Raw genomic sequence first — 17,729 nt, forward strand, 5'->3', positions numbered from 1 at the left:
GATGTTCAGATGAGGTGATGTATGCAGAGTACATACATGTTGCCTGGACCTGGTGTGGATGTTTGCACTAAATTCTACAATTGTCTCTTCTCTTGGGGGAACATTTCTCCTGTGATCACTTGAGTTATTTCTTTCCTGCTGTGTATTCCATAATTTGCTTCTGAAATTCCCTTTATGTATTTTTTACATGCTCTGTACCCTTTAACATTTTAATACTATATCATGTTTTTCATCTTTTTTCCTGAGCTCTGGGAAAATTCCTTAAGCCAGTTTTCTAAATCACTGATGTTTGTTTTTCCGTTCACTTCTCACTTCAGAGGTTGTAATTGACTAATTGTGGTTTTTATTTGAAAGCAAGCTTTTATTATTGTAGATTATTTAATTTTCACACATTTAATCTCCCTTTTAAAAATAAAAAAATGCTTTTCTACTATAAAGTAGTATATGTTCACTATAAAAATTTAGATAATAAAATAGCCACTACTAACATTTTGGTGAATACTTGCCAAGTTTATTATTATTATTTATATGATATATTTGTATATATGCATATATATATATATATATGTACATACATGATGAAAGATCTCACTATAATGCTTTTGTTACCTCCTTTGTAATTTGATAATATAACATGTCCGTTACCATAGATGTATGTTGTTCTTTTAAATAATAATCTTCTTTCTGGTTTCATTTTAATTAAAAATAGGAGTTTTTAAAGTATTCTTCCCTCTTATAGAAAGGAAAACATTTGCTATGATTTTTTTTAATTGTCTCCTTTTGTGATGAACTGGCTATCTTTATGTATCTAGTGATTGTTTTTCCAATTTATTTGTATTTGTAAGGGGAAGTTTATGTTTGCTGTGTTGGAATCTGAGAAGGGTTCTGTCAGAAACTGTGTAAGGCCCTGTTGAGTTATCTTGGTCATACCCTATTGGTCAGATAAGTAGTCTACAGGACTCTTGAGTAGGAGGGAGGGGCTATTGGTGGGACCAGTGCATGGCAGGGAGGGTCCATCGTCTGCTGAGGGCATTTATTGTTATCCATGTGGGAGCAGTGGTCAAGCCAGAGGTCCAGCTGTTTATGTAAAATGAAGAAAGAGCTCCGGGGCCAGTGAAATTTATGAGTAGGCCAAGTTGGGCTTCCTCTTTCATATTTGTTGCAGGAGTCCATGTTAGGTGAGTTCCATGTTACTTGGATCGAATCCCTTCATAGCATCATTTTGCCACAATATCTTTGCTTTAATTAGCATGCTGCTTCACCCAGTGAACGCTGAGGGTGGACATAGAAGTCGGCTGCCATGTATTTGGGGCATTGGTAGAATTCCATTAATCCTTGGGTTTGTAACTGATCAACTAACACAGTCAATTTTTTTTTTATTCTGGCCCTTACTGCTCTGGACTTGCAGGTTCTCTGGATTTGTAGGAGAATGGCATTCACTTACTCCCTCAGAGGGCTTCTCCTTTGCTGTGTTCAGTTGCAGACTAGTAGGTAACTCCTTTGGCCTCATCCTACCTGTGCCATATCTAACAGAAATCTCCCAAAGTGTCTGGACACTGATGGCATCCTTCTCTGTTTAGTAGAAACAGATGAAAACAAAAAACACTCCTCATTGTGTATTTTATAGGTCATGCCAATAGGTTTGGGGGAGGGAAGAATTTAAATTCATGGACTCATATAACTCCTCCTGTGCCATCTTCTCTCGTGGTCAAAGAGAGAAATGGATTTACCAGTTTATCAGTGTGAAATACATTCATGAATCCAGGGTGTATTGTATCTCCTACTTTTCCTTTATCTACCAGATATTTCTGTTTTTATGATAGATGATTCAACACGTGTTCCTCTTGGAGAAAACAAAGACTACATCAATGCTAGCTATATTAGAATAGTCAATTCTGGAGAAGAGTATTTTTATATTGCTTCTCAAGGACCACTGCCAGGTACCATAGATGACTTTTGGCAAATGGTTTTAGAGAATAACTCTAATGTTATTGTCATGATAACCAGAGAGATAGAAAGTGGAATTATCAAATGCCACCATTACTGGCCCATTTCTGTGAAGAAGCCTTTGGAATTGAAAAACTGTCGTATCTTCCTGGAGAACTTGCAGATACTTCAATATTTCATCATCCGAATATTTCAAGTTGTGAAGAAGTCTGTAAGTTTTAAAAAATCAGTATGAGATATATATTTGATTAGATAAGCCACATGTCAGGATGAGAAGTTAGGATTAAGATATGTTATAGACTTGGGATACTTTTTTGAGTAACTTATTTTTAATTCTCCCTAGTACCAGTTTTTAATTCTCCCTCGTACCAGAAACTAAGACACCACCGTGTCTGCTTCTGCTTAACCAAACTCTGACTGGAGAGATGAAAAACCTAAACAGGGGAGGTGGGGCAGGGAGCAAGAGTATAATCCTGGGATGCCGTTTGGCTGCTTCTGCTGAGTGTGACAGAGATGTATTGAGTCTCTAAGGTATATTACTAACCACTGTGCCAGATACTATCACCACTTTACCGAGTACTGGAGATTTGGGTATGCTTACTGATACTTCCAGTTACTGTGCTTCATGGTAGTGTGGGATGCTTTGAGGGCCTGGAAGGGAAGTACGTAGCTTCACGTAGGGTTTGGGGGAAGATTTGCTGGAGGAGGGAACACCTGGATTGAGAACTACCCAAATGAGAAAGATGGAAAGAAAAGGTAGGTAATCAAGATCTAAAATAGCATGGGGTATGTATAAAGAATTGTTGGTAGTTAAGTGTTTCCGGAATGTAAAAGTTTAATGCCAGGGAATAGTGAGAGGTGAGATGAGGCTGTAGAAAGTAAGCAGCGACTAGTCATAACATGAAATATGTTATTATAACATCCAAATATCTTGGATGATGGCTAAGGAGCACAAACTTCATTATGAAGATAATTGGGAGACATTGAAGAATTTCAGTAAGCAGGTGCCATGATCAACCAGGGCAGTTGGCATTGAGAAGAAAAGCAGAGACTTTGGTGTTTTTTCATATAAAATTGGCAGACTTATATGTAACTTATGGCTTGTGACTTTTTTTAATGACTTGTGACTTACAAGTGATCAGAAGGAGTGGTCAAAATTAAGCTATCCAATACAATAGCTACATGTGGCTATTTAAGCTTAAATTTAAATTATTTAAACTTTATGAAACAACAAATTCAGTGTCTCACTTGCAGTAGCAACATTTCTAGTATTTAGTTAGATGTCACTAGTGGCTATCATATTGGGCAGCACAGATGTAGAACGTTTGCATCATTGTAGAAAGTTCTTTTGGGAAGTGTTGATCTAGAATAACTCATAGATTTCTTGCTTTAATAGATTCAAAAAAAATAGGAAAGGAATGGTTTATAGGAGAAAGTGATGAGTTACATTGCTCTAAGTGGATTTGATTAGCAAGTAGGCGTTACATGTATTCAACAGGAATGAAGGGGATGGGAGTTAAACAGGAAGCCTGACAAGAGTGATGAGTCATCACCAAAGAAGTTGATTGGAGTCCAAACAATAACTAGGAAAAGGGCTGCTGGAAGTGCTGAAGTTGGAACCCATAAATTTTCAATAGCAATAAAATATGTACCTACACGATTATTTTTTTTCCAGCAGCCTGACTGTGGGATTCCTGAACACAGGTTATGGGATTGACCCTGTGTGGGATGTTGTCCCGTATGTGTGGTAAAATTCAAAGGATGAAAGGCGTTAACAGTTTGGTAAGAAAATGATTCAGATAATCAGCCATGAAGTCTAAATTTAGAGGGACAAATGGAACCAGGAGGCGGTCAAGTAGGAGTAAGTGGAGGGCATAATCAGACAGAGGAGCTCCATTTGGTCACATTGTTGTTGGAGTAGAAGTAAGGCACAAATGAGGTGGTAGCATATGAGCTTCTGGTCACAACGTGATGTTGGAGTTTAAGAATTGGAAGATTTTTGATACTGGACATTATAGGTAATGATAAGTTCAAGGAGTGACCATCACTGGGAGGACTAGAAGGAACGAGTAGTCTCCTCTGCAAGAGAGAAATACAAATGCTGTGAGGCTAGAGTGTCCGTTGGGCTGTTGAGATGCCAGGTTTGCCCTGGATGATGTCAGAGTCTGTGGGAGAGGGAAGGTCAAGGTCTTCAGTGAATGTGGCAGATTAACTGGAGGCTAAAGCCACTGGGTAATAACAATGAGAGGATGAAGGTATGAAGCTACAAGATATGAAACTCAAAAGGGAGGAGGTTTTTTACACAAGAAGAAATGGATTGGAAACAGGAGTGGGCAGCAAGGAGTACGCAACCTAATTTCTATGCCCTGTGGAACCTGGAGAACGGGAGAGTAGGTGGCCACCATTGGGGTGGGGGATTGCTTCAGAGAGTGCAGTGCTATGGGAGGCAAGGAAGGAAATGGAAGAAGCTTTTAGGGAAATGATAGGGGTTTCAAAGAGTTTACTATGGGATGGGGCACCTGCGTGCAAAGGGAGAAGTTGATGAGATAAAGGAGTAGGGTGGGAGGGAAAGATAGAATTGAAAAGTATGAGGAGGATCAGCCCATAGGTGGTGACCAGGGAGGCCAAGAACGATGACCGACACTTGCTGGCTGTGTGCTAGGCCTTGTGCTTGGTTGTGCATCTGGGGACTCGCCTCAGCCCTCACTCCCCTAATAACTTGTTGATTCCCTCCTATATTAACCAGGTGTTGTGGCAGGTGCTAGAGATACAGTCTCAGCTCTTGAGGGTCTAGAGGGAAAGGAAGTTGTAACTGACTTGTGAGGCATATGTTATGGCAGAAGAAAGACAGCCTGCTTGGAGAGTATAGGCAGGTGGGAGGTACAGAGGAATGATCTGTTTGCAAGGACTCAAATGCTGTGGAGCCTTGGCAAGGGGTTGGTGGCCTTTGGGCTGAGGCCCACAAGCTTTAGAACCATGGGGTTCATGTTTGAAGAATCTGCATCAGGATTCCTGTCTGAGTAGTATTAGGTCAGGAAAGTGGTGAGGTCCACCTTTGTGCAGATTCTTAGTGGTCACCAGTAGCAGGAGAGATTGAAGCCCCGAAATATGTGGTAGGGTTAGAGCGTCCTCAACTTTGTGCCTTCACAAGCTTTGCAAGGGTTGTTGGCATCATTCAATCTCATGTACCAGTGATTCAAACAGAATTTTCTATTCAGAACTTGGGAAAACTTATTTCTGTTTGAAACTTAGGAAAAATGGGTGCATTAGGGGGGGAGGAGTAAGAAGCCCATCCTGAGTTTTCCCACAAGGGATCCCAGTGAAGTAAAATGAGGGCTCCACACTGGGAAACGCTCCCGCTTTGGAAGGGACGATGGGTAAACTCAAAGTGCTTTATCTGTCAACTCTGAGGAAGGGTTCATGACTGTATTTCCAGGGGGCTCAGCACAGGAGTGGGGGCACAGTCCACTCACTTGGTCATCACTACCCTGTCCTCATCACCAGAAGAGGTAGGGGCCCTGCTGGTCGAGCAACTTGGCAGCACCTACCTGTTTTAATTAAATTTTGTATCATAATATTTAAACTAAGATAGAATGCTTTTCTTAACGTGTTAGGCCATCTTTCACTCTGAGATTTTTGGGTTCTTAGTTTTTCTGCAGTACCATGGTCCAGAAGAAAGATGGTAGATTTGAATTCAGGAGGCCTACATTATAGTCCCAGCTCTAAACATGTGAGCCTTTGAACCTAGCGTGCATCTCCCAGTCACCCTAATCCTTACTTTTTCATCTGTAGGATGGGGATAAAACAGTACCTACCTCCCACAGTTGACACGAGGATTAAATGAAAGAATGCATGTGAAGTCTCTAGCATAGTACCTGCTACTTTGCGAGTGCTGAAATCATACTTCCTTTCGTATTGTGATTTTCATTATTGTATGACCATGGAGCCATTGTTATTATTATTATTAGTAGTAGTAGTAGTAGTATATTAGAATTTGAATTGAGGTCTTTAATATAAGAAGTTCTCGTCCCCTCCTTCCTCCTCCCTCCCCCTCTTTCTCCCCTTCTCTCCCTCCCCTTCTCTCTCCACAGACAGGCAGTAGTCACATTGTAAAACACTTGCAGTTCACCAGCTGGCCAGACCATGGCACTCCTGCCTCGGTAGATGGCTTCATAAAGTACGTGCGTTATGTGAGGAAGAGCCATCTTACAGGACCTATCCTTGTTCACTGCAGTGCTGGCGTGGGCCGGACGGGGGTGTTCCTATGTGTGGATGTTGTGTTCTGTGCCATTGAAAAGAACTTTCCAGTAAGTGTGTGAATTCAACAGATAACTGATGCTGTTAGTAAACACTACTTGTAACAGCCTTCTAGTACCTGGAGACTGAGATTTGGCCTCCAGGAGAACTCAGTAAAGAGAAAGCCTGTGAACTTTGGGGACCTGCTTCTAAATTCAGTGCTGTAGGTTCCTGGAGGTGGCCGTGATGATTACAGGACAGAATGCACACGAAGGACGTGGCACAGTGTTGGGAACACAGTAGATGCACAGTGGATGCAACTTCATGTCCCTTTCCTCCCCTCCACCCACACATATAGGTTTTTAAATCTTATTAAAGTGTGTTGATGAAGGATGGCTATTTTTAATGAACAGAAATGCATGCACATGAGCATGTTGGAAAAAATGTAGACTTTAGAGTTTTAATGAGAGGTCCCTAGCTTGGACCGCAAGTTTTCCTTCATACTTTAGATTTTGGTGACTTTGTGTGCATTGCTCATGGTCTCCAAAACCCAGTTTTCTCTTGTGTAAAATAAGGATAATAATATTGTTGGGTTTGAGTCTGTCATTAACAATTCTTTGCTTTCCTTCTAAATTTGGAAACAGCTGAGAGATAGACCCAAGAATTAGACACATATTAATTATACTATTACCTTTATTGTTGATTAGACTGCTTAGGGAACGTGACCTGAGATTTGTGGCCAGAAAGGCTGACTCACTGAACTGTTTTTCCTCCTGCTCTGCGGAAGTGCAAAGGGGAAGACATCTGTTTATTAGCAGGCACAAGACGGGGCTCTTACCACTATGACCACAAGGAATGCAAAAAACCACACCTCTGGCATGAGAAAGCAGGCGACCAGGCATTTGCCCGGCCAGGCAGGTTCTGCAGTTAGATTATCATCACAAATAAATCTCTGCTCTCTGGCCTTCCCTAGTTAAACCCGAACAGTGGGAGGCTCTCTCCCGTGGCAGCAGAATAGCTGTTTTGGTTCCAGAACTCACCATCCTCAGGCCATATTATATGGGAGGGTGGGAAAATGACCTCTCCCTGAAACTCCTTGGAGGACAGAGGAAATTTCTTTTTGTCAGAAACTTGAGCAGTATCTCCCAACATTTCAACTGCTTCTGAGCTGTAGCCCCTTCACTGAACTAATCACTGTGGGAGATGCTGGTCTATTTAGGCCAGTCTGGACTACTCCAGGCCATAAGGCTGAGAGTGAGAGAGGAATGGTTTTCCAAAGCAAACTCAGAGAAGGAATATAAACTGGAGAGTCCCCCCGACTCCCCCCAAAAGACCAATGTGCTGAAAAATGCTGAAAATGTAAGAAGTCTCATATTACCCATTACCATAACTAATCTTGTTTGATCCTTTTAGCAGAAATTTGTTAGTATAATTTTTTTATATATTCCCCATCCAAATTTCTTAAATAATTGATTTTTGTTTGTCCTTATTTTGTTTTCTTTGTGGAAACTGTGAAAACTGTAAGTATTATACTTCATGATCCTAAGGAGCACTGTTTTCTCCCACATTATACCTTCTTTAAACTTGGAACGTATTTTATAATGAGTCAGGTTTAATTGACGGTGTTTTTCTTAGTGGTACATAAAATAGTGATTTTGCAATTAAGGATGCTTAGATTTGAGAGAGTAATTAAAAAAATAGAAAACACATCCATTATTTCCTTATTGGCTTTCCACAGAACCTTGAACTGTCAAATGTTCTTACTGATGCCCCTTTCTACTCTTTTCAGAAATTTTGTCCACCAGAGCTACTCAGTGTGGTCTTAGATCAGCCCCAATCTGTGGATGTCTGTCATCTACCATAAGAGAAGTTCCTAGAAATTGAGAGTAAGCATTTAGAAACTTCCAAAGCAGTTTGCTGTATTGCCATGACATCCAAGAGCATGACCAGTGAGTGGATTGGTCTTAGTGAGCAGGGTGTAGACCCGTTTGTGTGTTGTGGAACTCACATGGGGAGTTGTACATGCATGTGAGGCTGGACGGTGGTAACCTGCAACGTTGTAAGATTCCTTGATCAATTATAACTCTAAAGGATATGAAAAGCTGAGAATATGTAACCATTTATTTTTTAATTGTTATTTTTATAGCCATTTTCATTTTTAATCACTCCTGCTTAAAAATCCATAAAATGTTGGGAGCAAACTGGCTCTTATCTTGCAGAAACACTGAGATTGCTCTGTAGTTGAAACTTTCTTTATCAACCTTTCTCCTCTAACAGTCTTTAGTGCTCAAGAAGAGTTGTTCATTATCAGTTATCATATTACCACATAATGAAGTGAATAATCCAGAATTTAGCACATTAGCCTTTACATAATTAAAAATTCTTACTACACCACTATGCACACTATCGAGTTTACCTGGCAGGATTTTGGTTTTTTTGTTTGTTTTTGTTTTTGTTCTTTGTAGTAAGACTCTCTTGATGAAGCAGTGTGATTTATCTTCAGGCACAAATTCCTTGATCTGTGTAATACCTCAGATGGCTTTCTTGTCCTTGCGGCTCTGCTACCAAAACATAATCCTACACAAAGCTCAAGCCCCAAATTACATTTGGTGACAATGTAATACTTTGCATTTCTGCACAGTTGAGAGCTAGTTGTTTGTCAGTAATCAAACAGAAAAAAGGAAGAATTCCTCCTTCTTGGCACATCATGTTCAAATAACACACATGCTGAAAGAGTCACTGTTAATCAATATCTCCGTATTCATTCAGTTGCAGTGGTGAATGCGTTGATTCATAAGATGGTACCACTTCATATCATTGACCAGTCCCTGAATTTGTCAAGTTGTCATGTCTTTAGAGAATGGTACTTTCTGTGGGCTTCTCCTAGTGTACCTGCCAGAGGAGCGTGCAGCCCTGAACCATTGCCCAGCCTCCTCACAGGTGGGCTGTGAGCACTGAAGGGGGCTGTACAGTGTGGGGGTGGGGGGGGAGAAAAGAAAAGAAAATGGTACTTTAACTGTCCTTTTTGCCACATATTTACCCAAAATTTCCAAAACATCTTCAGTAGTCTTTCAACATTGTCCTGGTAATTGTATATGGGTTTTTAGTCTTAGCAATTCCAAGTGCTATTTTCTAAGTCTGCAGAACATTAATGTTACATGTGAAAAATAATGAACATCAGCTTCTGTTTTTTAAATTTAATTTTCTTTTAAATAATTCTTTTGTCTTCGTACTTTTTTTTTTTTTTTGGTAAATGACAAGTAAATTTTAATAGTTCCGTTGCTTTGTTAGCCTGTATATCTTTGCAATTAAAACAGGTATGTTTTTAGCAATTCACAATCAATAATGGCTATAAGATTAAATACATAAGGAATCATAGTTCCAAGTAAAATGAACATGAACTCTTTTTGCCTTCATTTCTTTGAAGTTACTTCCATTATCATCATTTGGTTAACCACTATAGCTACATTCAGAAAGCTCTGTTTTTCTCCACAAGACAGTCCAGTGAAACTTGTTTTGCCATCATTAAATTAAGATATAAAATGAATAAATTCATTTCCATAAATTGCCTAATCTTAAATTATAAATTAAAAAAACAGGCTCTCAAAGAAGTAACCATTTTTAAATTCGGTGAGATTTCATTTCATTAATATTTCCTCTTATGGATCATGCTTTTGGTTTAAAGTTAAAGAACTCCTCACCTAGCCTAGGTCCCAAATAATTTTTGCTATATTGTTTTCTAAACGTTCTGTGTTTTATGTTTTACATGTAAGTCCATAATCCATTTTGAGTTAATTTTTGTATAAGGTATGAGGTTTAAATCGTGGTTTACTTTTCCTTTATTTTTATTTTTTGCCTATAGATGTCTAATTTTCTAGCACCATTTGTTGAAAAAGCTATTCTTCCTCCACCAAATTGCTTTGCACCTTCATCAGAAATCACTGGGCATGTTTGTTTGGGCCATTTTCTGGTTCTGTATTCTGTTCCATTGATCTGTGTGTCTGTCCTTCTGCCAATACCACTCTATAGATTCCTGTATCTATATAGTAAGTCTTAACATCAGGAAGAGTGATTCCTTTATTCTTTTTCAAAATTGCTTTAACTCTTATAGAGTCTGTGCTTTCCCACATAAATTTTAGAATTAGCTTGTCTATGTCTACATTTCTTTAAATGTTTAGATCAATTTGGGGAGAACATCATGATATCTTTGCTATGTTGAATCCTCCAATCCATGAACGTAGTATGTCTTTCCATTTATTTAGGTCTTCTTTAATTTCTTTCATCAGCAGTTTGTCATTTTCAGCATACAGATCCTCTATGTATTTTTTTAGATTTATCCTATTTCATTTTCTTTGGAGCAATTGTGAGTGGTATTGTGTTTTTACTATCAGCTTCCACATGTTCGTTGTTAGTATGTAGAAATTTTTGTGTGTTGATGTTATATGCTGTGAATTTATTGACCTCACTTACTAGTTCTAAGAGGGTTCTTTTGGGGGGGTTCTATTTTGTTCTGTTTTTAGATTCCTTGGGATTTTCTATGTAGACAGTCATTCTAGTTACAAATAGGGACAGATTTATCTCTTCCTTTCCAACCCATATGCCTCTTATTTCTTTTTCTGGCCTTATTAAGCTACCTAGAACTTTAAGTATTGGGTTGAATACATGTGGTGAGAGGAACATTCTTGCCATTACTAATATTAGGGGGAAAGCAAATTAAAATAATTTGTTTTGTAAAAGACCCTATGAAGACAAGCTACAGACTTGGAGAAACTGCAAATCACATATCCAACAAAGGTCTTACATTTAGAATATAGAAAGCATCCTCAAAACTCAGTAGTGAAGAACAAAAAACAAAAAAGCAGCCCAGTTAGAAAATAGGCAAAAGATATGAACAGGCATTTCACCAAAGAGGATAAAAAGATGACAAATTACCACATGAAAAGATATTCAGCCTCATTAGCTTTTAGGGAAATGAAATTAAAACTATGATGAAATATCACTAGATATCTATCAGAAAGACTAATATAAAAAATAGTGACACCACCAAGTGCTGATTAAGAGTTGAAGAAACTAGATTAATCATTTGTTGCTTGTGGAAATGTAAAATGGTATACCCATACTAGAAAAATAGTTTTACAATTTCTTTTCTCTTTTCTTTTCTTTAGAGAGAGAACACAAGTGCAGGGTGGGGGGAGGGGCAGAGGGAGAGAAAGAATCTTAAGCAGGCTCCACACTCAGTGCAGTCCCCAACACAGACCTTGATTTCATGACCCTGAGATCATGACCTGAGCCAAAATCAAGAGTCACATGCTTGACCAACTGAGCCACCCAGGTGCCCCTACAATTTCTTTAAAACAAAGAAAAACAAAACCAAGCTAAATTTACCATATAACTCCAGCAGTAGCACTCTTGAGTGTTTGTCCCAGAGAAATGAAAACTTACATTCACACAATAGCCTGTATATAAATGTTCATAGTAGATCTATTCATAATAGCCAAAAAACTGGAATCAACCTAGATGTCCTTCCACAAGCTGATGATTCAGCTAACTAGTATATGTCCATATCATGCAATACTATTAAGCAATAAAAAGGAGTGAACTATTGATATATACAGTTTGTATAGATCTTAAAGCAATTATGCTGAATGAAAAAAAAAAAGTCCCTCTCAAAAGGTTAGATATTATGTGATTCCATTCATATAATCTTGAGGTAACAAAACAGTCGATATGGAGAACAGATGACTGGTTGCCAAAGATGAGGAACTGGGTTGGATGAATAGTTCCGATGGATAACATGAGAAAGTCTTGTGGTGGAACAGTTATGTATCTTGATTGTGCTTGCAGTTACCTAAGTCTTCACATGTGATAATATTGCACAGAACTACACAAACACATACACACAAACTCACAAATGATTGCCTGAAAAACTGGCAAAATCTGAATAGGCTCCATGGATCATACCAATATCAATTTCCGGGTTTTGATATTATACTTTAGTTATATAGGATGACATAATTGGGAGAGAGTGGGTGGAGAGTTCATAGGATCTCCATGTACATTTATTTTTGCAACTTACTGTATATCTATATTCCAGTAAAAAAATTTTTAATGGCTCAATTAAAATTTTATATTATTATAAGAATGAAAAGTTATAAATATAAAGGAATGGTTACATTTTCTCTGATTTTCATATATTTTGGGGTTATAGTTAACAAGCCTTATAATTTCATGTATTGTTGTGGTCTTGCTGAACATGACTGGTCCTCAGCTTGCACCACTTGTGACTCTGCAGGCAAGTTCAGCAGCACCTGAGCTGGTCTATATCCTGTCCCACTGGTGATGCTCCTAGATGCTGCATCACTGTCAGGTTGCCAGAATAGTTGCTAAACACTGGACTACCAGTTTTTGGACCCATCTTATTGTGGAATAGCAACAGCCCCTTGCAGACCTTCATGAGCCCAGCAACCACACTGGGTAGGCTGGTCTCCATGCACAGGTGCAGACTCTGGTATTAGGCCAACTGTTGCTCAGGGTCTCCATTTGAGTTGAGAGGGCTCTTTAGATGAGAAACAGCTGTGTTACCATGTGGCCAGAAAAAGTATTCTATGCTTCAGACTTTTCCAGAATTATAGTGCTGCTTTAAGTTTTCCCTTTGGAATCAAAAAACTAGACACAGGGGCAAATTTGTTGTTATTTCTTTTGGAGAGCATTTCTTATTATAAATGATTACTTCCTGCTTTTTCCTGGAAACCTTTTTAAACTAAAGTCTTCCTTATCCATTAGACTAGGTTAAAAATAGTACCTTTTCTTATAGCTGAAAATGAGACCTTTCTGGTTAAATCTTGACATCTCTTTCACTGGAAAGACTTATGGAGCACTCATTTGGCAGTCTGTGGGCTTGTGTTTTCCCCCTCTGTGAATAATACAAAATCACTGTCATCCTGTTGCAGTTCAACATCAAGAATATAGTGACCCAGATGAGAGAACAGCGTTATGGCATGATTCAAACGAAGGTAAGCTCTCACTACATAAATTCTAATAAAAAGAATAGTGAATATAAAGACTAACATGTATAGCATGTTACAATTTGTAAATCTCTTTTACCTACATGATGTCATTGAATTCTCACTGTTTAGGGTAGACATTAATTTTCCTCTGATATTACTGATGAAGTACTTCACGTTCAGAATAATCAACTCTGTCCTGTGAGGTCATTCATCTAGCATGTGGAGGAGCCAGGTGGGAAACTGAAGTCTCCCCATGCCCAAACACATGCCTTGTCCATCCATGATGCCATGTTATTTAACATATTTAAAGTTATTCGTAGGTTTCTGGATAGCAGTTTTGGGATATTTACTTGCCACTAAATTATCGAAGTCATTGGCATGTCATGAAAAGATGACATTGGTGTTACAGGTTAGTTATTAATCATTGGGAGGAGGAATCAAGAGAGTATGGATAATGAAAACAAACAGCAACTCCTAAAACCTTAGGTTGATTTGTTTTTAGGCCAATGTTGAATGATAAGAAGCATTTTATATGAACTTGGGTTGCCTGAGAGACCTGAGGCTACATCTAAAAAAAAAAAAAATTTTTTTTTAAACGTGATGTATCCAGGGAGATACAAGGAGATCGAGATGGAGGGTCAGTTTCCCCTCTGTTCAGTTAAGCCTCGAGTTAGCTAATTCTAGACGAAGCACTATATTATGATAATTTTTCTTCCTGGTATTTAAAAAAATATATTTTCCTAAAGAAGTTCCTTGTTAAACATTTGCTCTTTTTAGGAACTTTCGTTTATGGTTGAAAATTACAGCTATGTTTTCTGAAAGTGGATATTGGTATTCAACTACTTAACATTCTGTTGTTTTCATATATATGTATATAGGAGCAGTATTTCTTTTGTTATAAAGTTGTGCTTCAAGTTCTTGAGAAGCTTCTGACTTTAGATTAAGAAAGACATCTGTCGCCTCACATTTGAGATCACCAAGCGGCTTGGAGTCCCCTCATACAGGACGCGGCCCGGCTGTGCTGAAGGGCTCTGCTTGCGCGCACGGTGTGCTCCTTGGGGTATCATTGACTTTCTTTCTGACGACTCCCTGAAGGCGGCATCATTTGGTTTGGGGTGAACAGTGTTTATCCATTAATCTTACTTAGATAATATCAAAATACACTCCCACGTTTTCCAGTGAAACCAAAGTTGCATAAAACAACTGCAGCCTGTTCGTTGACGGGATTACAGAGCCCAACGAAGGACTAAAACTATATTCACTAAGATTTCATTTGGACAGGGAGCCGAAGATTTCCAGCACGTTGTAAAGCCCTGACCTTATTCTGGAGAACGTAGGGCCAGTAAATGCAAGATCACATCATGAGCTCTTACAGGCCTTTTCAAGATGGATACTTACCCGTGTTTTTTAGCTAGAGTCTGTACTTTTAGCTGGTATTTGAATAACTCGGTTCACTAATTAGGGTGAATTAACTTTCCACACAAATTGGGTTCCATTTTCCTATAGTTCCACACTCTCGGGGCCCAGGGACCTCAGAGGACAAGCGGCCTTTCTAGAGCAGCTGCACAAGGACCTGTTGGTCTGGGAAGTATTTCATGGGCGGGCAGAGTCCCTCCGCTCCGTCACATGAGCACACTGGTGAGCGGTCCAGAACTAAAATAGATGTTTATATAGAAAGTCCAAGAAGAGATTTTTGCCTGGCTTGAGTTCTTTCCTATCCCACCCTAACACTTAACATATTACTCAGTCTGCTTTGTTAAAAGCACATATTACATTTTACTTGCCTCTTACTCTTTGCCCTTTAACTAACCAATAAACTTTGATATAAGCATTATTACATAATTCTGTGTATCTCTTACGCCAGATATATTTCTCAAACTAAGATCTGTGATAGTTATTTTTTTCTTCAGAGTTCCATTAAATCATTTCTTTCCATTACTGCCCCACCTCTGCTATAACATTTAGAAGTTGGCTTTGGGAACTAGGTTTTGGAAAAGCAAAGTCGTAGTTATGAAAATGAAAACTTCCATATTCTCTTTTTGAAAAGATGTGGCCATTATTACATCCATCTTGTTATAGGACTTTGCCTCATACAATTACAGTAATATTTTGGTCAAGGAATCTTAGTGACCAGTTATACCTGATTATAAGCTATAAAGCAATTGCTACGTGTCTTTGTACAGTGTAATTCAGTGGAGATCAGAATATTCTATGTATTATATTGAGAAAATTTCTAATAGTAATGTAAATCTTGAATTTATAAGAGACTTATTCCCTTGGCTGAATGAATATTTGAATTTGTTGAATTAAACTTGATAGTTTTCATTTTAGAAATAATTATATCCCAGAAATGTATTTTATATTAAAACAAATTGACGATTCTACCTATTTTACATTGTTCATATAAATAAGTCTATGCTAAACATTAATTTCATTTTGATGATTGGCCTTAAATATTTGTATCCCTAATTTTATTTTCTCTCTGTTATTATAAAATAATAGATATAATGTACTACAGTATTCCTGAGAAGGTTCTATGCTGTTATTTAAATGAAAAGACTTACTATGTATTGCTCGAAGTATTTTTATTATCTAGGCCTTGAAATGTTCTTGTAAAGAAAAATTCCACAATTTTGATGGTAAACATGTTTCTTCTTTAATGTGTGCCTCATATTTTTATAGCTGGACTAATTTTTAGTTTTTCAGGGAAATTAAGTAAGTCAATATGGAAATACTGATTGCATTTGTTTTATTTCATTTTGGGAAAGTGAATTCCAAATTGAAAACTTTTGACTAATTGAAATACTAAGCTTCCTACCAACTACAAATCAATCTTAGCCTAGAATATGAATATGAGTATGAAACTCCCACTGACACCTTTGTAAGTATATGGATGCTTATTTAGAGGAGCATTTAAACTATTTAAGTAAAAGCATATATGCATTTATTAACTTTCAACTTTAATTACATATTTTTAAAGTTGCATTGTGCTTGGTGGACCAAAGCTTTTCAGAAATAAACATTGTAGGTTTTATTCTCATATAAGTCTTGGTAATTTATTTTTCCTTGGGCTTTTCACCCCTAATCTATCTAGAACATTATTGAATTTTCAATTAACTTTACATTTATATGCAAAGGTCATTTCAGTGATTTATTCTTATTGAAAAATCTTAAATGAAAACACCTTAACTAACTCTAAAACAAAACAGCTTCATTTCCTACTTACTTTTTCTTAATCCCTGGGAAGAATTACATTTCTTATAAACGTTGTCTTGAGGATTAAGTAATCAACCAGAAGATTTGGAAAGTATTCATTAAGTAGAAACAGGTCAGTAGCACTCAGTGCTACTGACGGACTGCTCAGTGTAGTACCCCCTTTGTCTACAGCTATAATAAAAAAGCAGGAAGTAACGACCTCATCATGAAACTATTTGAATTACAAGGGATCTTAAAGCATACCTAATGTAACTACCATATCTGAAACTTGAGCGTGATAAAGAACAGTTCTTATAAACTAATAGCAACATCATATTGGGAGGTGAAAACATAGAGCCTTCCCATTAGCAAGACAATAACTCCTGTTAGCACTGTAGCATTGCTCTAGAGTTATCTAGCCAATGCAGAAAGACTACAAAAAGGAATAACTGGTATAAATATATTGGAAAGTTAGAACAAAATGATCTTTTGTTTGTATATTTGCCCACATAGAAATAATAGATGCAACTAAAATATAGTATTAGAAAAATCATTATGAAGTCTGGAGACAAGAGAACTGTAAAAATTAATTTTTTTCTCTATCAGGGGTCATCAGATTATGGCTCACAGGCCAAATCTAACATGTTGCCTGTTTTTATAAATAGAGTTTTGTGCCCATTTATATATTGTCTGTGGCTGCTTTTGTACTATAGTGGCAATGGCCAGGTTAACAGTGGCAGAGATCATATGGCCCATAGAGCCTAAAAATATTTACCATCTGGCCCTTTAAAGGAAAAGTCTGCCACTCTCTGTTCTATATCTCAATAGGAAAAATGCCTCTGAGCAACAGGGAGATGTAAAATGTATAAAACACTTAAAATGTAACTTACCAAGAACTTGACCCATTGATGCATGCATTCTAAATGAACAGTAAATACATGAAAAAGAACCAAGATATTTTTGAAAAAGAAGAGGTTAACTAAATTGAATTGAAATTAAAAAAAAATTTTTTAAATAGATTTTTTTTTGAAGATTTAATTTATTTATATGACAGAGAGAGAGACAGCCAGTGAGAGAGGGAACACAAGCAGGGGGAGTGGATGAGGAAGAAGCAGGCTCCCAGCGGAGGAGCCTGATGTGGGGCTCAATCCCATAACGCCGGGATCACGCCCTGAGCCGAAGGCAGACGCTTAACAACTGAGCCACCCAGGTGCCCCCAAAAAATTTTTTTTCAAAAGAAAAAGTAAGGGTAATTGTGGGGAAGAGAGAATGTTAGCAATAATCAAAGTATTATTTAAAGTCACAGTTAATTCAAACAATGTGATTCTGGCTCAGGGATATACA

At 37.8% G+C, this 17,729-nt stretch overlaps 1 protein-coding gene and 1 non-coding gene across 3 annotated transcripts; both read left to right on the forward strand.

Annotated features, from left to right (window-relative positions):
* Window positions 1-1,816: 1,816 nt before the first annotated feature.
* On the forward strand, window positions 1,817-14,134 carry LOC113243101 (tyrosine-protein phosphatase non-receptor type 20). 2 transcript variants are annotated; one of them, XM_026481521.2, is made up of 4 exons: window positions 1,817-2,158; window positions 6,039-6,254; window positions 13,134-13,196; window positions 14,069-14,134. In XM_026481521.2, exons 1-4 carry the CDS (start codon window positions 1,817-1,819, stop codon window positions 14,132-14,134), a joined length of 687 nt encoding a protein of 228 aa, XP_026337306.1. The 2 variants fall into 2 exon arrangements, with proteins under 2 accessions (XP_026337306.1, XP_026337307.1); XM_026481522.1 differs by lacking the exon at window positions 6,039-6,254 and having other exon boundaries at window positions 1,964-2,158.
* On the forward strand, window positions 9,025-9,157 carry LOC113243193 (small nucleolar RNA SNORA42/SNORA80 family). Its single transcript, XR_003312098.2, has one exon. It is a non-coding gene; the product is annotated as a small nucleolar RNA SNORA42/SNORA80 family (small nucleolar RNA).
* Window positions 14,135-17,729: the final 3,595 nt, after the last annotated feature.

The sequence above is a fragment of the Ursus arctos genome, unplaced genomic scaffold, assembly GCF_023065955.2.
Source record: "Ursus arctos isolate Adak ecotype North America unplaced genomic scaffold, UrsArc2.0 scaffold_7, whole genome shotgun sequence".
NCBI classification, from domain to species: domain Eukaryota; kingdom Metazoa; phylum Chordata; class Mammalia; order Carnivora; family Ursidae; genus Ursus; species Ursus arctos.